Consider the following 21,708-nt stretch of genomic DNA (forward strand, 5'->3'; position numbering starts at 1 on the left):
AGTACGAATGTGAATACTAGATAGTTAAATGTGAACCAAATAAATTAAAATAAGCAGCTTGCTATTTTCGTATTTGAGCTCTCCCAGCACTCTAGCCTCTCGCAGGATAGCATCACGGTCCCGAAAGTTCAGGAGCTTGAAAATGAAAGTGCGCGGGGGGGCACCCGGGGGGCCTCGGATAGAAGGCATGCGATGGGCCCGCTCAACTGCGAAGAAGGCTGTAAGCTGGGCCTTAGGGAGCAGAGATCGAATCAGAGACTCAGCAAAGGTAAGTGGGTCCTGTCCCTCCATACCCTCCGGCAGACCCAACACCCGGAGATTACTGCGCCGGTTGCGGTTCTCCGCGTCCACCGCCCGGGACTCCAGTGCCTTAACTTTAGTCTGCAGGATGCGTAGAGTCGCCGTGTGGGCCCCGACAACATCCTCCACCTCGCCCACTCTACCTTCCACCGCCGCCACCCGGTCCCGAAAGGCGTCCAAGTCTCTCCGGAGCAGACCGACATCCGACTGCAGGTGGTCAATCTTGGCCGTCAGCGCACTCTGGCACCCCGAGATCGCCGCTATCACCGCTGTGAATTGGGCAGTCCCCGACAAGGCCTCCTCCGGAGCTTCCGGCTGGGCCGCCATTCTGGCGCGCGGCTGTTTCAGTCCGCGGGCCGGCTGAGACTGAGGGGTAGTAGGGCGGCTCGTAGATGACCTCCGGCGCCCCCGAGACATACCCCCGGGATCAGGGCTTGATCTGGGTGTGATCCACCAACCACTTGAGCGCTCCACGGGGCCTAGGAAAACAGGATAGTAGGATAGGTGGCGGAGCACAGTTACTGCACGTGTGCTCCGGTCGCCATCTTGGACACGCCCCCACTATGGGATATCTTTATTTTCTCTCCTTATGAATACAATGTCTTGTCACCGATAGAGCTGAGATACAGACAGTAGCAAACCTCTCCCCTCGAAAGGGAAACTAGCATGTGCAGACCTGAGTTTAAAGTAGTATTATCTATCTACTAGCTTGGAGAAGTGAGAAGCAGGAAGGAGGGGAGTGTCTTGCCCTGTTGTTTGGAGATGCACCAAGCTTCCTAGCACACACAAGGGTGGCTCCATAGGACCCTGCAAGGGAAAGGAGCCACCCTAAAACAGGATATCAGGGCCAGTGCTCAGGGGACCAACTGATTCTGAAAGAAGCTAAAATGTTTATACATCAAGGAGCAGCATCCATTGTAAGTCATTTAATCAGTATTTTAAATAGCTTAAACATCCTTTGACTTTAATATCACTTTAACCCTTTTAATTACAACAGCCAAACAGGACACTCTTGAATGCGGGGAGGCATTTCAAAACGTCCTTTCCCTGCTCCCGCTTGTGCGCACCGCCCCATGCGCGCACAAGCGGGAAACTGTCAGCATTTTAAACAGCTGGTGATGGCTGTTTACATACAAGCATTCACTTGTACACATGCAAGTGTGCGGTCCCCCCTCTGCTGCCACCTTTGCAGTCCCCTGTGCAGGCCTGGGACCAGCACAGCGGCTCTCTGAACTAAGATGATAGGTAGATCAATACACGTCCTCCTGCTGAACTCCCCTCCAATCTCTGAATAGCGTAGATGGAGGAACCTGTTGCGCTTTTTCCATCTGACCATAGAAAGTCTGCTGATAATCTATAGGTGTATGGCCAGCTTCAGTCTATTTTGCAGCATAGTGTAAGCTAATTAATACATTCAGTATTTTATTACCAGAGAAAGATGTGGGAGACATAAATTAGTCACTAATCATACTGATGTGGGTGGCCATAAAACACTAAATACCCATCATGAAATGTTAGATTGGTTTATAAAATTCCTTCCTACATTTTCTGTAAGAGGAAATTTTATAACCTAATCTAGAAATATCATACAATAAATAAAATATCACAAAGAATCCTCATTTAGCTTTCATTAGATATTTCCTTACACTTTTGCCTCCACCCTCTTAAGTATTTGTAGAACAACCCCAACTCACAAATCACTATATTTAGCTAGATCTCGCACCAAGGCCTGTGGCACTGCTTATATTCCTCAGAGTGCTACCTAATCTACTTCATTCTGATATCTGTGCATTTCTGGGGGGAGGAATTTAAATCTGCCTAGGGGTTGGGGGGCAAAAGGATAATAAAATGTGCCCCAGAAAAAAGTCATCTTCCAAAGAGGGATACACACAAAAAATTCCAAGTAAGTGCAGATACAGTATAAGGTATTAATTTACAGGTGAAACTCGAATAATTAGAATATCGTGAAAAAGTAATTGCAGTAAGTGCTGCAAAAGGGGCCCTAACCAAGTACTGAGTACATATGCATGCTTGTACTTTTCAGAGGTCCGATATTGTTCTATGTACAATCCTTGTTTTATTGATTGCATGTAATAATCTACTTTTTTGAGGTTGTGGATTTGGGGTTCTTGGGGTTTTCATGAGCTGTAAACCATAATCATCACAATTATGACAAATCACGGCTTGAATTATCTTGCTTTGCATGTAATGAGTCTATCTCATATATTAGTTTCACCTTTTAAGTTGCATTAGTGAAATAAATGAACTTTGCACGATATTCTAATTATTCGAGTTTCACCTGTACCTCTTCCTGTGCTATAATAGTAGGTGTAGGCTTTAACGCTTTCGCTGCCAGAGTGTTTTTTGCACACGTTATAATCCACATTTTAGTTAAATAACTTACAATTTCCTAAAAAGCAAAGACCCTGTAGAATAAAATGGTGGCAGTTGCAAATTTTTATGTAAACTAAAGTTTGCTTAACTCTTTATCACAACCAAAATTTCAGTAAAAACTACACTTAAGTTAATTTTAGTGCACAAAAACACAATATAATACCCAATTTGTTGGTGAAACATAAAATATGAGGTTGTGCCAAGTAAATAGATACCCAACATGCCTAGCTTAAAAATTGTGTGTGCCCATGTAACAGCGAAAAAATATGGTACCCTAAATTGTTCATAGGCGGCACTTTAAAATCCTGTACAGGCCATTAGTTTAGAGTTACAATAAATATTGGACCAAGAATTATTGCTCTCCCTCTGGTGAATGTGATGATACCTAACATGTGGGGTGCAGTCATCGTTTGTTTTCATATGTAGGTGCACCCGACGTGTGTTTGCATTAGTATACGTGTGTTCATGGGGATGGGCAACTTTAAAAAATGTTGGTGATATTTTAAAATTTCTAAAATGTATTTTACTTTATTTTTTAAACATTTTTTTTTACTTAATTGCTATCACATAGGGGGGCTCACAAGCCCCCTATGTGATAGCATATTGGTAGTGACAGGTACTCTTTAAGGTGACATTAGTTGACACAATTCCAAAGAACTAATATGTTAAAAGAAATTACATATACTTTTTATGCAGCCTGACTGTACAACAATGATCAAAAAACATGGCTTCAGTTGGACTTTATTTTTGCCCTATTGAACCCAGACGTTGAGAATTTGCTGCTTTTTCAGCTATTATGAAACCGCAAACCCCAGCATACCCAGCACTCTTTTCTAATCATTAATGATTTTTTTTTCTAGAAATGGCATGTAACATATTTTACTCAGAAAGCTCACACAGGGAAACACATCTGTGGCTGGCATGAGCTCATAGAAAGATCAGGCCATTTAGACCAGAAAGAAGATTTCAAAAGCATTTTACAAAAAAGTGACTATCTGAGGTCACTGAAATGTTTCCTAGTTTGAAAGAATACATTTTTTTTTTTATTCTGCAGCTGTCTGGTGAACAAGGATGTTTGATTGGCAGTGGCAGCTTTTTAATGACTGTAATTACAAAGAATAACAAACGTGTGGCCAGTCTGCTCTATGTAACCATCTGTGGCCTGCGAGAACTTGCCAGCTAAGTTGCTGGCCTAGACACAGGCCGACAAGAAGCAGGTTAATTGGCATCAACACGTTCCTGTAAACACTTGTTAAGGAGAGTGAAAGATGTTGTGGTGAGAAGAGAACTGGGCAGGGGCGTCAAAGTGGAAAGTGGATCTACAAGAAAAGAGAAAAGTTTAAGAAAAATGCTGCGTCCTGTGGACTATATTTCAGCTCTGCCAATTGTGTAGGTAGTGTGCATTGTACAGGGCCTGAGCTACACCAGCCCTCACAAGTAGGGTTGCCACCCGTCCGGTTTTCAACCGGACAGTCCGGGTTTGGCGTCTTGTGTACGGGTGTCCAGCCAGCGGGCACCCGTACACAAGACACTCTGCTGACACCGGCACTTTACATTTTCTCGCAGATGCGGCTGCGAGGTCCTTGGTAAGTGCGATCCACGGCAGCCGCATCTGCCTGAAACCGGATCTTCCTCTGAGCTGCGGGCAGCCTGTGTCTGTTTACAGGTGCCCGCAGCTCAGAGGAAGAGTCGGGTGGCAAATCGGCAGCAGCAGCGTCAGCCTGCAGAGACTCCCTGGAGGGCAGAGCCCAGGATTCCAATACAGCAGCAATGGACGGCTGGCCCCGCCCACTAAGGGGATGCTGCCGGGATGAAGTCACATGGGTGATAGCCACGCCCCCTAGAGTGACAAGCCAACACACAGGAGATCCCAGGGTGCTGACAACTCTGCAGCGTTGTGGTATGTATACTGAAGAAATTCAAAACTTAAATGTCATCATCTGAGGACACATAGACCTGTAGCAGTTATTTATGTATAAATAAGTGTGTCTGCAGTGTATATTCGTGTAGATGGGGTCATTAATAAGTAATGTGATTTAAAGAGACCCTTTCACCTCATGCATATCTCAAAACTTTAAAAAAAAAAATTTTGAATAAAGTAGGTAAGGGATAAAAATATTTATTGGTGTTTTTTGCCATTCTGCATCCCACTCGAGACTTCTCTTTGCTTCCTGTCATGTAAGGGTTTCACTTGAAGAAAAGGTGGCAACCCTACTCACAAGTTAAATGGAATAAAAAGAGTATTGTTAGCAAGTGTCTGAGAAAAGAGGAGAGAATTATGTCAGTATGTGTTGTCATAAAGCAGCCAGTTGGTTCCTTCTCCCCTAAAGCAATCCTTCCAACGGTCCCTCATTTGGAACCAAACCCCTCTGTCCCTCTTTCCTACACAGTTGTCCATCTTTTTGATCTGATGTACAAATATATATATGAAAATATTCTATTTAACAACCAAAAGTGTTATTCTGCACTGAAACCTTTTCTTATCACATAATTATCTTTTAAAACGCCAGTATAAAGGAAAATACTGATTTAAAAAAGCAATTCTTGGTTTTTCTTATCATTTTTGGCATATAAATTCTTAATGGTCCACATAACTAGGGGCATGGCAGGGGTGTGCCCATTGCCTAAATACATTGTGCTAGACAGTGTCCTTCTCATCTCAGAAATGTGGGAGGTATGCATAATGGAGTATCTAATTCTTTTATACTACACAAACTGTGTGAAACACTCCTTTCGTCACATAATAATACATAACTGGACCTTTACAAAATGGTGTCCCTAGCAGAATATCAGCAACTCCCTTGTATTTCCTAATTATCAGTAAATTCAAGCATGTAGTGTGACTTACATTAATAACATTTCCAGTACATTTAAGGATATACTGTATGTAGGGATCATACTTATCCAGTACTAACTTGGCCATTAAAATGGTCAGCCCAATCCAAACTGATATTTCTGGAGAAATGCTGTAGAGTTTAAGCACAACCTCAGCTTTTATTCCCTAACCCCTTTATATGATAGAATATTAGCATCCTTTGCAAAACGTATCATGTTTTCCCCACTGTGTTCCCCATATATTTTATTGTAATGAATAAAATTGAAATTCCGTTTTTTGCAAAAGGGATGTCAGATGCCTGCAGATGCAGCCAAAGGTACAGTGAGGGCAAGGGGGGCCAAAAGCAAGAGGGTAACCCAAGAAGCAAGGGGGAGCCCAAGGAGCAAAAAGGAGGGGACCCCGAGGATAAAGGAAGCTGACAAGGAAGCACTGAACTGTGGCCAGAAAAACTTGACCACCGGAAGCATCAAACAGCTGTATCATACAACCCTGACACAAGGGAACACCCGCTTATGGAGGATTCCCCCCCGTCCAAAGAGTTTTCCCCCTAGAGAAGCTCAACCAGGGTGGGAAAGCACACATGGAGGTGTCCGGAGTGGGGGCAGAAAGGGAACACTGTGTAAGGGTAACCTTCATTTTATTGGGGTCCCGGGGGTGGAGTTGACCCATTAGTAAGACACTAATAGTAAGACACTAATCATGTGACTTTAGCAAGTAGACCTTCCCACTTAGCACAGTGTTGTTTTAAACGTAATAGCAAATAGGTAGGAGTCTGCAATGAAATTTGCTAAAATACTTGCAAAAAATAGAGTTTCATTTTACAGCTATGGGTCTATGATATTACAGGCATAGCAATGGTTACATTTATATGGTCATTCCCTCCAGTTGTCTTATGAATTGTAACACCATATCACCTTACTAACATGTATTTACTTCTATGATGTTCAGTTCCATCTAGTGGTCATAATGCAATAATTTCCCCATTCACCCTCTTCTGTATGATATAACCTATTGAAGAACATTGAACAAGAAGAGAAATTACACTAAGAACATTCATTCTTGGCCCATTCTAACACCACCTGGTTAACTTGCATAGAATATACCTGCAGTTTTGTCGGATGAATAAACTATGCAAATGTTTATAAATAGACCTCGTGTTTATTGCATACCCTAATGTAAAGTACTATGTAGTATTATGGTGAGACTGTATATAAAAGCATTTATGACAATAATAATATTAAGAATAATAGGAATGTAAAAGAAATATACTGATCTTATATCAAACTAAAAGCCAGCTTATGGCCTCGGCTTTGTGAGCAAACCTCAAGTCAAACTGACAATATGCGTTGCCGAAATATGAACAATTGCCTTTTAAGTCTAGAGATCTTGGCATGAAACCCAGAGGGACATCATCAAGCACTGAGTGATGTAAACACTTTAGTGTATACACACCAGTCTGGGTTATATACACACCGTGTCAAAGCAACTTATACCATCAGTTTTGTGCCATGTAACTGTGAAGTCTATCACTATTTTGGGGCAAACTGCAAGCCCACTATAGTATGAAATGCCGGGGTAATTGGTGACACCATGACCTGGGTTTACCTCTGGAAGCCATTAACCTGAAAGCACATATCACCTAGTGCACTGCTTTCTTCTGTACTTTCTTCTGTTCATTTACTAGAGGATTATAGTTTTCACCTGAACAAGTGAACTTGAGTTCATTTTAATCACCAAGTCATATCTGGTGAAGTTAATAAAAATAAGAATTTCCTTGCCATGGGATTAGATGATTGAAGAAGGCAGCACAGGCGGTATAGTGCGTTGCCATTCATTTGAAAGGCACCCGAAATATACCTCCAGCCCACAATGCGATCAATCGCACTGCAATGTGTGGTACTGCAATACCGTGCGTTGCGTTGCAATTAAAAAAGGAGCGAATCAGAGAAAAAAACTACAAATGTATGATCAGCTTTAGCCTAGGTAACGGTTTTATTGTCCAGATGACGCCATACAAATGTGTGCAGTTTTAGTAAGCATTTTGTGCATCTTTCTGGGGGCAGTGGTGTCGCTGACAGTGAAGCTATATAGTTATAGTTTTACTGCCGTGGAAAAACCATGCAACCAACCCTTACTGACGTCTACCATTATTAGTGCCTGTTTACACCGTAGTGTTGTGTTAATCGCATGATATTGTGCATTTATTGCACATTTTCACCTAGTCCACTTAGCATGCGTTATTGTGCCCTAGGTGCGTTGTGGTGCCATTCATTTGAATGGCACCTCCCAGTGGCTTTGTATTGCAGCCAGGAGCGGCCTGACAACACATGGGGCCCCCAGGGAATACAAGATTATGGGGCCCCCTTGTGCTCCGACCATATACAAGCCCCACCTGCATAAACATTCTTGTGTTTAATTATTTCTCCACACTATATTCTAAATAGTGGGCCAATTCACTAAAAGATTAATTGCCAGGGAATTGGTAGGACAATTTAGGCGATTTGGAAAGTGAGCCAAATGGCACAATGCACGGCAGACCTCAGACCAGCACAAATACACGACAGACCTCAGACCAGCATTAATGCACTGCATACCTCAGACCAGAACCATTACATGGCAGCCCTCAGACTAGCACCAATACACAGCAGACCTCAGACCAGAACCAATATATGGCAGACCTCAGACCAGCACCAATACATGACAGACCTCAGACCAGCACCCATACATGACAGACATCAGACCAGCACCAATACATGACAGACCTCAGACCAGCACCAATACATGACAGACCTCAGACCAGCACCCATACATGACAGACATCAGACCAGCACCAATACATGACAGACCTCAGACCAGCACCAATACATGACAGACCTCAGACCAGCACCAATACATGACAGACCTCAGACCAGCACCAATACATGACAGACCTCAGACCAGCACCAATACATGATTCATTTGAATGGCACCTCCCAGTGGCTTTGTATTGCAGCCAGGAGCGGCCTGACAACACATGGGGCCCCCAGGGAATACAAGATTATGGGGCCCCCTTGTGCTCCGACCATATACAAGCCCCACCTGCATAAACATTCTTGTGTTTAATTATTTCTCCACACTATATTCTAAATAGTGGGCCAATTCACTAAAAGATTAATTGCCAGGGAATTGGTAGGACAATTTAGGCGATTTGGAAAGTGAGCCAAATGGCACAATGCACGGCAGACCTCAGACCAGCACAAATACACGACAGACCTCAGACCAGCATTAATGCACTGCATACCTCAGACCAGAACCATTACATGGCAGCCCTCAGACTAGCACCAATACACAGCAGACCTCAGACCAGAACCAATATATGGCAGACCTCAGACCAGCACCAATACATGACAGACCTCAGACCAGCACCAATACATGACAGACCTCAGCCACCAATACATGACAGACCTCAGACCAGCACCAATACATGGCAGATCTTAGACCAGCACTAATGCACTGCAGAGCTCAGACCAGAACCAATGCACAGCACAGCTCAAACCAGCACTAATGCACTGCAGACATCAGACCAGAACAATATACAGCAGACCTCATACCAGCACCAATACACAGCAGATCTCAGACCAGAACCAATACACGGCCTTAGACCTTAGACCAGAACCAATACATTGCAGATCTCAGACCCGAACCAATGCATGTCAGACCACAGACCAGCAACAATATACAGGACACCTCAGACCAGCATTAATGCACTGGAGACCTCAGACCAGAACCAATGCATGGCAGACCACAGACCTGCACTAATGCACTCCTGACCTCAGACCAGCACCAATACACGACAGGCCGCGGACCAGAACCAATGAACGGCAGACTGGGCAGTTAGAATGACACATACACAAAATTTCCGAGATCGGCGATCACACACAGTCTGATCCCCGTGAGACGTCACCCGCACACATGCGTTAATGGGCAGCTCGTTCCATGCCAGCACACGGGTGAGTACTCAAGTGGGTGCAGCAAGCCGCCCCACAGGAGGCCAGGCCCCCGATGTGGAGGGTCTCACCAGTGGCAGATGTGGATGGTCTCAGCAAGGGAAGATGTGGGGGATCTCAGGTAGTGCAAATGCGGATGGTCTCAGGAGGGGCAGATGTGAAGGGTCTCACCATGGGCAGATGCAGAGGGTCTCACCAGGGGCAGATGCGCAGGGTCTCACCAGGGGCAGATGAACAAGTCTCACCAAGGGCAGATGCAGAGGGTCTAAGCAGAGACAGATGCGGGCACCATTCCTCCAGTTGGGGAGGGCCCGGGACCGAATCTCAGTGGGGGGCCTCGGGCCCTTGTGCAGCCAGACCGGCTTAGGTCCGCCATCCGACTGTACACCCACCACCAAGCGTGACACACCCCCCGCTATCCCTGGGCTCTTCTCGGCCATGTCGCTACCAAACTAGGAGATGCAGCTGTGTTAAAGCGGCGACAGCAGTGTCTTTTGGACCCGGGAGGCGGGGGACATTGCCATCGCCACTTTAACACAGCCGCATCTCCTTCCATGCAGGCTAGAAAGGGCAGTGGGGGGGGGTTGGAGGGGCCCTTGGGCAGTGCCGGCATGGTCGGTCCACACCTGATTACAGTGCAGCACAACATGTGGTACCACAATACCATGCATTGTGGTGAAAAAAAGTAGGGCATGGGGTTCCATTTAAATGAATGCCAGTGCAAGGTACCTAGCACACGGCAACACGTTAGGTGTGCTGTGTGATAGCATTGCGTTAAATGCTCAGTATTGTGCTATTAACGCAATGCTATGGTGTGAATGGGCCCTTACAAGGCGAATGGTGAGTACTTGTAGCCAGAATAAAAGAATAAGGGGATCAGCTCCCTGCACATGTCACAGGTTAATGCAAAGCTTCTCTTTACAATCATTTGGATAAAACAAAAGTAATGGCACAGTCTAAAGAAGTTGCCACATATTTCACTTGTCCGTGAACTCCTGCATCACACCTATGCATTGCGCTAAAGCTATGTAAAATGCACATTTTACTATGCATTCCGACAATCTCATAGTAACCCATGAACCACAGTGCAGATCTGTGTGTTGCAGTCTTTGGTGCATTGTGACACATTCAAAATAAATGGGCATCATAACACAACGCACATAAAACGCAACAAACAAGTGTGAGCAGGCCCCAACACCAGCAGTAAATAATGAGTATATCAAAGCACTGGCAGATGCACAACATTGTTTTACTGATTTTGTTTTCTACACAGCTACTGTAAATTATATGTTTTGTGTATACAGGACTAGAACAAAAAGTTTATTTTACATTTTTTTTAGCCAGATAAATTAAAATATTGCATATAAAAATTTAATTTTTCCAGCCAACAGGTGATGCACTCTATCTCTGCTCAGCCATTTACTACTATGATGTGAATTGCCTGAATAACCTGTCATGCAATTAACATTACAAGTACTTGTCAAAATGCTCTGTTTTTTCCGCCCTCACCCTGCAGCGCCGTAAGGCGGCCGCCTGACTTGCCTTGCGGTAGCGCCGGGCCTGGCCGGCAGCACTAGGCTTTCTTGATAGATGCCACAATAGGAGCAGCAAACAAAGCCATTTAATACAGGCAAGCACCCTGCACTGAATGTGTATTTGTAAAAGAATGATTTTAAATCAATAATAAAAAATTAATAATTAAAAACTCAAATGAGCTAGATCAAACTCATTAAAGGACATTTAAAGGCAATGGCATTACATGAGGTATTCTGGACAAGCACTGGGCTATAAATACAATGGCTTTCTTATTATGCTCCAAAATACATTCTTACTTCTAAAAACACTGCATATCCCCACCTCTTCTGAGCAGCGGCTTCTGTTTTTTTGTACTTCTGGGCAGGGGCGTAACTAGAATTCACAGGGTCCCATAGCAAAATTTTGTATGGGGCCCTGTGACTTCTAGTTATGCCCCTTGCAGAGCCCACTTGAGATTCCATGCAGCCCACCTAAGGGTGACCCTGCAGAACCCACCATAGACTCTTTATGGTGGGCTCTGCAGGGTCACCCTCAGGTGGGCTGGTCACACTCCTTACCTGTCCGCCTCCTCTTCCTGCACGATCGCTGATGGGCCCCGCCTCCTCCGTCCCTGGGCCCGCCTCCTTCTCCGTCACGGGCCGCGCCTCCTCCTCTGCTGCCAACCACGGGCCCGCCTCCTCCTCCACTTCCGGGTCCAGCCTGCTCCATCGCTGCTGCTGGCTCTCATTACCTCCGCAGCGGCTGCGAGAATAACTCGCTGCTGCACAGATCACAGCCAACTGATCTGAAAAACAGCACATTCTTCCAACAGCAGCCAGTGAAAGCCACCAGCATAAGATGCCGTAGCGACTCAGGCGGCCCGCAGGGCATCTGGCCGGGCCCCCCTGTGCCCCATAGCGGCCATCTGGGTTGCTATGGCGATTGTTACGCCACTGCTTCTGGGTCATCTCAATGCCTTGTGCCAAATGACATATGCAACTGGGCTTCAGGCTGTAGCAGAGGCTGGCAAAGTAGAGGGGTGGGTGAGGACAAAGGCGGGACATTAGGGAGGAGTTGTGGAGGTGTGAGGGAATAGTGAAAAAAACAGTTTATTAGTTTCTGAGCACAATGCTTCTGCATGTGTGACTACAATGGAAGATATTAGGAAAGCAGAATGAAATGTGGACACAGGAATACAGGAAATTTATATGAATGTGGTTATCAGTATCTATTTATATGTATTTATAGGATGTAAATGGACATAGAAATGTAAAGATAAAATGCCTCGCTGAAGCAAATATGATATTTTTGCTTTATGACTTTAGTGACGCTTTTAAGTTCGCCTTCATATACCAAAAAGATCAATTAAATGACTACGACTAAAAGACAAGAATCCACACCTCCCAAATAAAATGTTTTTCTCCTATTCCCACATTGTGAATCATATGAAAAAATGAAAATTGTAAAATCTGCGCTTGTGGGTAGATATAGTATGAAAGCTGCTGCGCTATGGACCCGAGGGTCAAACTAATGAAGTGCTAAATGTGCAGCGCTAAAAGGTGATATTTAAGTAAAAATCCTTAAAATCAAGTGTAATCGGTATCACAAAAAATATAAATATAAAAATATAGAGATACCAGGGATGTGGACCCTCTGAGCTGTCTATACTGCTTTACTACCACAACAGTGGGGTGAGTATGCACCCCAAAGGGGGCATTCGTGGACACTTGAAGCACAGTGGTGTGGGAAGAATTTATGCAACACTTTGTTGAAACATTCGTTTTTTCATCAAACTCCCTTTGAATTATATCACCAATATTGCACTTGGTTTTTTGTTGGATGTATCACCATCTAGGACTGGTTTAAAATTCATTTTGCTCTGGCTGGCATACAGCCATTTGGAGTTATTGAACATTATTTATGCACTTTTAAAATCATCACTATCAGGGTGACAAAAGAGTGAATTTATTGTTTACACTGAGGCCTTATAGAGCCTATCACAAACTGTTTGAACACTTTGTTCAGTTGATTTTTGCACTATAATACTTTATATGTATATTTATATTTTTTGTGATACCGATTACACTTGAATCCTGCACGATCGCTGATGGGCCCCGCCTCCTCCGTCCCTGGGCCCGCCTCCTTCTCCGTCACGGGCCGCGCCTCCTCCTCTGCTGCCAACCACGGGCCCGCCTCCTCCTCCACTTCCGGGTCCAGCCTGCTCCATCGCTGCTGCTGGCTCTCATTACCTCCGCAGCGGCTGCGAGAATAACTCGCTGCTGCACAGATCACAGCCAACTGATCTGAAAAACAGCACATTCTTCCAACAGCAGCCAGTGAAAGCCACCAGCATAAGATGCCGTAGCGACTCAGGCGGCCCGCAGGGCATCTGGCCGGGCCCCCCTGTGCCCCATAGCGGCCATCTGGGTTGCTATGGCGATTGTTACGCCACTGCTTCTGGGTCATCTCAATGCCTTGTGCCAAATGACATATGCAACTGGGCTTCAGGCTGTAGCAGAGGCTGGCAAAGTAGAGGGGTGGGTGAGGACAAAGGCGGGACATTAGGGAGGAGTTGTGGAGGTGTGAGGGAATAGTGAAAAAAACAGTTTATTAGTTTCTGAGCACAATGCTTCTGCATGTGTGACTACAATGGAAGATATTAGGAAAGCAGAATGAAATGTGGACACAGGAATACAGGAAATTTATATGAATGTGGTTATCAGTATCTATTTATATGTATTTATAGGATGTAAATGGACATAGAAATGTAAAGATAAAATGCCTCGCTGAAGCAAATATGATATTTTTGCTTTATGACTTTAGTGACGCTTTTAAGTTCGCCTTCATATACCAAAAAGATCAATTAAATGACTACGACTAAAAGACAAGAATCCACACCTCCCAAATAAAATGTTTTTCTCCTATTCCCACATTGTGAATCATATGAAAAAATGAAAATTGTAAAATCTGCGCTTGTGGGTAGATATAGTATGAAAGCTGCTGCGCTATGGACCCGAGGGTCAAACTAATGAAGTGCTAAATGTGCAGCGCTAAAAGGTGATATTTAAGTAAAAATCCTTAAAATCAAGTGTAATCGGTATCACAAAAAATATAAATATAAAAATATAGAGATACCAGGGATGTGGACCCTCTGAGCTGTCTATACTGCTTTACTACCACAACAGTGGGGTGAGTATGCACCCCAAAGGGGGCATTCGTGGACACTTGAAGCACAGTGGTGTGGGAAGAATTTATGCAACACTTTGTTGAAACATTCGTTTTTTCATCAAACTCCCTTTGAATTATATCACCAATATTGCACTTGGTTTTTTGTTGGATGTATCACCATCTAGGACTGGTTTAAAATTCATTTTGCTCTGGCTGGCATACAGCCATTTGGAGTTATTGAACATTATTTATGCACTTTTGAAATCATCACTATCAGGGTGACAAAAGAGTGAATTTATTGTTTACACTGAGGCCTTATAGAGCCTATCACAAACTGTTTGAACACTTTGTTCAGTTGATTTTTGCACTATAATACTTTATATGTATATTTAGGACTTGGCCTGTTTTGGAATTTCTAAATGCTCTGTGATCTGGTTCAATAGAAAAAACACACACAAACAAAACAAAATTCCTAAATAAGACAGCTCAAATTAAGATTGTCAAACACAAGCGTTTTAAACCAAATGTATACAGCCAATTACACCACACAGCAAGTCATTACATTCAGGATGTGGCACTGGGTGAAGAGCTCCATCTTGTGGCAAATCTTAAGAACTACAAATACACAGGCTTACTCAGAAAGACTGTGCAGGGTGCAAGCCATAGAAAACAAGCAGATCTACTACAGGTGAAATTCGAATAATTAGAATATCGTGCAAAAGTAATTGCAGTAAGTGCTGCAAAAGGGGCCCAAACCAAGTACTGAGTACATATGCATGCTTGTACTTTTCAAAGGTCCGATATTGTATTATGTACAATCCTTGTTTTATTGATTGCATGTAATAATCTACTTTCCTGACGCCAATCCACGGGAGCATACAAAGGGTGGGGGGTGGAGCCATACCCTTTGTATGCTGCCATGTATTGGCGTCAGGAAAGGAAAATTACCGATAGGTAAGTATACAATTTTCCGTATTTTTGAGGTTGTGGATTTGGGGTTCTTGGGGTTTTCATGAGCTGTAAGCCATAATCATCACAATTATGACAAATCACGGCTTGAACTATCTTGCTTTGCATGTAATGAGTCTATCTCATATATATATATTAGTTTCACCTTTTAAGTTGCATTAGTGAAATAAATGTACTTTGCACGATATTCTAATTATTCGAGTTTCACCTGAATATTCAACTAAGATTTAGCGGAGGTTTGTTAAGGGTACTTTCATTACTGTTCTTTAAACTACCTCGCTGAATAAGCCCAAAATGTTTTCAGTTCATTAAGTGTATGATGGAGAAACCAACATCCACTCAAAGCCATAGTTTTTAATAGTCTATTAATCCATATATCTTTGAAACATCATCAAAACAGCAGCATCAAATAACAGAACCTTGACATATTTGGTGTGTCAATGTTCTGCTGTCTTGATGAAGGGTTATAATAATAAACTTCTGAAGAGCATAGCCATTTGTACAGTTGTGTCAACGGGTTTGATTTACTATAGGAAATTAACAAAGATAAATTGTTATGGAACGTTTGTATCATAAATCCTCATGTGCGTGCAGATACCCATACATATAGAGGTGTATTTATAAAGCGTTTGCAGAGCTGTGAACATTTGACTTTTTATTTTACATGTCACATTATGGCCACTAGATGGAGCTGAGGAGCTCAATTCCAATGCTCCTCGGCTCCATCTAGAGGCCATAATGTGCTGCGCATGTAAAAGTCAAATGTTCGCTGAGGGAATGGCTCTGCAAATGCTTTATAAATACACCCTATAGTGTTAGCGATCCATGAATTTATCTAGTATATCATACAAGATTTTCCCTCAAGTGTTCATTAAACAGAGAAACAAAAAAGCATGTGACCAGCTTACTAATATACTGAAAGATGCATACACCAAGCTATAGGTCAAAAACCCGGTACGTCATGCAGCCACAGGGAAAAAGACAATGGGGTGAATTTATTTAAAACTGGAGCAGAGAGAATCTGGAGCAGTTGCCCATGGCAACCAATAAGCTTCTATCTATCATTTGCAGAACAAACTGAAGATTAAAGCTGATTGGTTACTATGGGCAACTGCTCCAGATTCGATCTGCTCCAATTTTAATAAATTGCCCCAGTTTGTGTATTAACATTAATTAATAGAATTTATATTCCAAGCAAGAGTGTATGGAATCTTATAGGCCATCTTGTGCTTGGACTTCTGAGTATACAAGCAAACATATGTGCACACACATTACAAAATTCTTCCAAGTAAAGTTCACTGATGATTTTTAGGGTTGGTGGTTTTTATACTCTATGTACAGTTATCTATGAACTGAGTGTTCTAGAAATGGAATGTCTGATGGGCCCTAACCGAGGACTCAAGCACTATAATATCTAGCTAATATGCAGAAGGTGAGTGCCATTCCATATGGGCTGGGTGATCACTGGATACGCTGAGGAGCAGGATTGGTATGAAAGAAGATACATTGTAAGTGCCTATTTGTGGAGAGTGGGGTCTGTGTCAATATTGAGCACAAGAGGGTGCACTTTTTCTCTCACTAGATAAGACCTGGGTATGCTTCAGCTTGCTGGCCATATCTGGCCCTTGGTTTGTCAATCCGGCCGACCTGTGCTCCATTATGGCTATCTGACAGTGGATGGTGGGCCCCCAAGGCTGGTGCATCCATTGCAAGCCATAGCTCATCACAGGTCGGCAATCAGTCCAGATGTTTCTCTTCAGTCCTAGGTTTCTAGGACTGCTGGCATCCTAGCAACCAATAATGTCAAGGGTCCTCCACTGCAGTCATTGGCTGCTAGGTCCACTGGGGATGTCAGGAGTCCTCCACCTTTGCAGGAGGCATTGACAAGACCACCAGCTTCGCCCCTGCTGGGGATGTCAGGAGCAGTGGCGGACCTAATAACCAAAGGGCCCCTGGTGCAAGATTTTATCTTGGGCCCCCCTCCCAAGACGGGGGGGCACGGGAGCGGATCAAGAGCTTCAAGCCCCGGGCCCCCGCACCGGTTGCACCAGCGGTAGTTCTGCCACTGGTCAGGAGGCATTGGCAAGACCACCAGCTGCGCCCTCCGACTCTGCGTCCCCAGCACAAAGACAGCCAGAATGTATAAAGACACCATCAGGGCCTGTAAAATCCAGACAGAAAGCCAAGTCTTCAAGGGGCATGAGCAAAAGGAGGGGATCTGAGGTCATCAGCTAATAGAAACAATAAAAAAATTAAAATGGTATATGCCATGTGGGGACAAAAATGCTTCATTCAGGGCCCGTTCACACCTATGTTGTGCTATTAATGCACTGTACCATGCAACACACATACTGCATGCACTACTTTTTTAATTGCCCTACTGCAAATTGCAGCGCAGTTGATCGCATTATCGCCAGGTGTGTTTGGGGTGCCATTCAAATGAATGGCAATGCAACACACCTGCCACCCTGTAATGTATGGTAATCAGTTCAGCCCTCCATAGCTGTCCCAGTTTCTCATGTGGCCCATTGAGAAAATTAAACGCCCAACCCTGCACTAGATTGTTACATCGTATTGGAGTTTTATGTTTATGCTCTACAGCCTTGGTTCTCAACTGGTGGGTCATGACCCAAAAGTGGGTCGCGACCCCTTGTTCAGTGGGTCACCACATGCTTTCCCCTTTTCTAGATGAGGCTCCCCAGCCTCCCCCTAGCGCAGCACTGTCAGTTCTCGGACCAAGCAGCCATTCAAAATATGCTGCCCGGTGCCGAGTGTCACCTTGTGATGGGGAGGGATGGGGCCATGGCCGCGAGGGAGCTCCATCCATATCTGCATTGCTTGCACAGCTCCCTCATGTGCCTTGTAGAGGTGCCTGGACCAAAGTGATGTCACATTCTGGCTCTCGTCACCTCTGCAGGGCACTCAAGTGAGCTGTACAAGCAATGCACATATGGATGGGGCTCCGTCACAGCTCAGCAGCCCACACTGGACCCCAGGCTGAGGATCCCCTCCAGTTCTCATAAGATAGGGAGACTGGGTGGATCTGTACCGCAATGCCGTGCGTTCCATTGCAGTGCAACTTGGGTCACGACTTAATGGCCAAGGACAAATGTGGGTCCTGAGGTTACACCGGTTGAGAACCACTGCTCTAGAGTGACATTCACTGTTTCTTGTTGGATAATCTTTCATGATTTATTGCACTGACATGTTTATTAATGATTTGTGTTGTGGTGTTGTGTAGATATTTTTTATCATATGCACACCAACAATAGTTCATATGTAGATATTTTGAGTTCTGCTCTTTTCTGCATATTGTTGTAAACTAGTATACAGTTTCTGCGGCTGGAGAAGGATGCAAAATAAATGGCAAACGCACTCATCAATTTGTTTCCAGATTTACAGCAAGGTGCACATGGAAGGGCTTAATACAACAGCAAAAAGCTTCCCAGCACACTCACCAGCCTGCATGCAAAAAAAAAGACTCTCATAGTTCAGAGTTAGTACCGCACTATAAGGTGCCTTGGCGCAGCTGTGCGGCTTTCACATTTTCTACAGAAGACGTGTATGCAATCCATACGGCCAGACACGAGGTTCTGTGGCTCATCTGGGTCTGAATAAGGAAGTTTATACATTCAAAGTCTCCTGTCTTCAGTGGATATTAGAGGCTCACTGAATAAGTGATAAGCGAATTGGGTCTGCCGGTGTCCTCTCCTCCTCTGGTTTCGGTGTCCCTGAGTTGGGATGGGAGTTTGATAGAAGGCCTGGACCTTTTTTTCCCACTCCTTTCCTGGGAATCTCTGCAGTCTCCCTCCTTGACACGGGGTTTTTTGATCAGTTACCTCCAATCCCCTGAGGAAGCAAATGTAGCGAAACACATTGAGATCTATGCCCGATACGCAAGTCGGCCAGAACACCACAGTGTGGGATGATTGTGAATCTCCTAAGGAATTATCTGGATATATATATATATATATACTGAAGTTGGCCAGAAATACCACAATGTGGGATTATCATGCATCTCCTAAGGAACTATCTGGATATGTATATATATATATGAATTGTGGCTACATATTTTTCTGGCAGCGTATGTAGGATAATATAGGGCAACTTATGACAAAGAATTTTTATTGATATCATGTAAGAATATGTAATAATAAATCTTTTTGTGATTTTACTTGTGCAGTGGCATCCTATTAAACCCTAACCTCTTCTTGTTGTATATATGTAAACTAATATACAGTATCGAGGTCAGTAAACAACTAAGCCAAAAACACTGTGACCGCTCTGGACTTGAAAGTTTAGCTATGGCAGCGTCCATATTTCTATAACTAAAAGATTTCCCCTTAAGGTTGCAAATAAAGTCAACATTTATCGGATTCCACTGAATGTTATTAGTTTTTTGGCACTGTTGATTATTAAATAACAAATGATTAAACATTTCAAAAAGCATCTAATGCACACAAAGTAGATATACCGTATTTTTGGCTCCATAAGATGCACTTTTTTTCCCCAAAAGGTGGGCAACATGTCTGTGCGTCTTATGGAGCGAATGTGTGAGAGCTGAGGCGTTGGGGCTGACAGTGTACCCAGGGGTGTGGAATTCCTATCGCCCGACACCCGGGACATGCAGTTTCGGGCGAGTAGTTTTTTTGTACATTTAGCCCTGCTCCGGACAAGCAGAGCTAAATGTATAGTGTTGAGCCGCCGCTCGTTTCATACAAGTGATCTCATTAGATCACTTGTATGAAAGGAGCAGCGGCGATCCTGTCCGGCCCCCACGCCGCGGTTCCTCTGGGGGCCACGTGACCCTGGCATAGGAGCTCACCATAGAGCCCGTAGAGCAGACAAAGAACGTCCGTTCTTCGCCTGCTCTGTGTGATCACTGAGACCGTGGCGCTGTAATCACATCGCTACCTATTTCAGCTGTCAGGAACTACACAGAACCCTACCCTCCCTAGGTGCGTCTTGTGGTCAGCTGTGCTTTATGGAGCAAAAAATACGGTATATCCTTTGTGGTTAATAAGGGATATATTTACATAACGTTTAACGTTTTTCTGCTTGGAGTTCAGCTTTTAGCTTTGCTAACCGAGTGAAGCTAAAGTGAAACCTCCATTTTTTTTTATAGAAAGAACCCAGTACAAAACATTACAACTCTGATTACATGTGAAGCACTGAACTAGAGATACCATTTTTTTTACTTTTGAATATTAAAAGATTTTTTTCAGGATTTTATGAAATTTAGCCATTCTTACGGACACTGCCTTTCGTATGCTTCGTATGCTAAAATGACTGTAGATGCCACAACACCAGATTTTACCATCGGGCAGCTCTGCAGCTGAAATCCATAATTATAGGGAGAGGGGGAATGGATACATCCAGTCTCAGGCTGGAAACAGCTGTAGCCTTTGAATTGACTGCAGGGATTCCACTGGGACAACTTTGCATTATGAAAGGAAATAGACATGCATTTACTGCCGCCAAGTGTCTGTTCACCAAATTACCTCTAAAAAATGACTTCAGCTTGCCGAGGATTGAAAGTGTTACCTCAGCCGGGCTGTCCTTTGTATGGAGGACTGCATTTGAGAGATTGCTTTGTGCCAAGACCTTGAAAAGGAAGTAACTTTCTCCAAATATAGATTTGAATAATTGCATTACATTGATACAAACGTATATGGCCTTGGCTGAGACTCTGTAAAGTTTCTTGGGTGTCCAGAAAGGAAGATTTGGAATCATTTTATAACTATGATGTAACTCAGCGAAATTTTCTTTCATCATTAAGAATTATTATCACTAATGATAGAGTAAAACACGCAAATGACTGAGGCAATTCCGTGAACCAGTTTGTGTGTATTAGTATACTAAGGTGTTATGTCTGTTATGAGATGGAATCCAAAATAGTAATTACAATGATAGAGATAAACATCATTCACATAGGCCCCTTTCACACAGTACAATAAGGAGAGGATCTGTGCACCTACATATTGGAACGGATGTCACCATTGTAACCAGACATCTCAACTGTCAGGGAGTCTCCCGCAATAAGATAACGACTCCCGGACGTCCAGGAGAGAAACATTTTATACTGGAAAGGTTTACTCTGCTCTATCTAGCCCTGCTATCCGTTTTTGTTTCTTTTTACATTGGGGCCACCGGCCCCAACGTTAAAGCATAGCATAGGAATGAATAGCTAGGCTTCTATTGGCTATTTCAATAGCTGACTGGCTATTACACCTGCCCACTGCTGCTGTCAATCAGCAGAGGTGGACCTGAAGTTCTCCATCAGGTCCTCCTCTGCTGATTGACAGCAGCAGTTGGCGGGTGCAAATTGAAATAGCCAATAGCAGCCTAGCTATTCATTCCCATGCTGTCCGTTTTGTTTTTTTATTCTGACGCAAGCAGGTGTCACAGAATACAAAAAAAAACAGCAGATAAGACAGCGGAGAAGCTAATGCTTCCCTTGCTACCATAATTCCAGAGAGGCGCCCTCTCCCCCATCCCCCCCGGATGGGGGGGGGGGGGGGGGGCCCTTCCCGGAAATAT

General features: G+C 43.9%; 1 protein-coding gene across 1 annotated transcript in view; it reads right to left on the minus strand.

The window, feature by feature from the left end:
- Window positions 1-3,912: 3,912 nt before the first annotated feature.
- Window positions 3,913-21,708, minus strand: part of KIF14 (kinesin family member 14) — a 66,171-nt gene continuing 48,375 nt past the window's right edge. Inside the window, exon 30 of the mRNA XM_018569509.1 lies at window positions 3,913-4,013. Within this exon, the coding sequence (XP_018425011.1) occupies window positions 3,913-4,013 (101 nt within the window). The remainder of the gene's footprint in view (window positions 4,014-21,708) is intronic.

This window comes from Nanorana parkeri, unplaced genomic scaffold (genome assembly GCF_000935625.1).
Source record: "Nanorana parkeri isolate BGI_ZX_2015 unplaced genomic scaffold, ASM93562v1 scaffold1346, whole genome shotgun sequence".
Lineage (NCBI taxonomy): Eukaryota > Metazoa > Chordata > Amphibia > Anura > Dicroglossidae > Nanorana > Nanorana parkeri.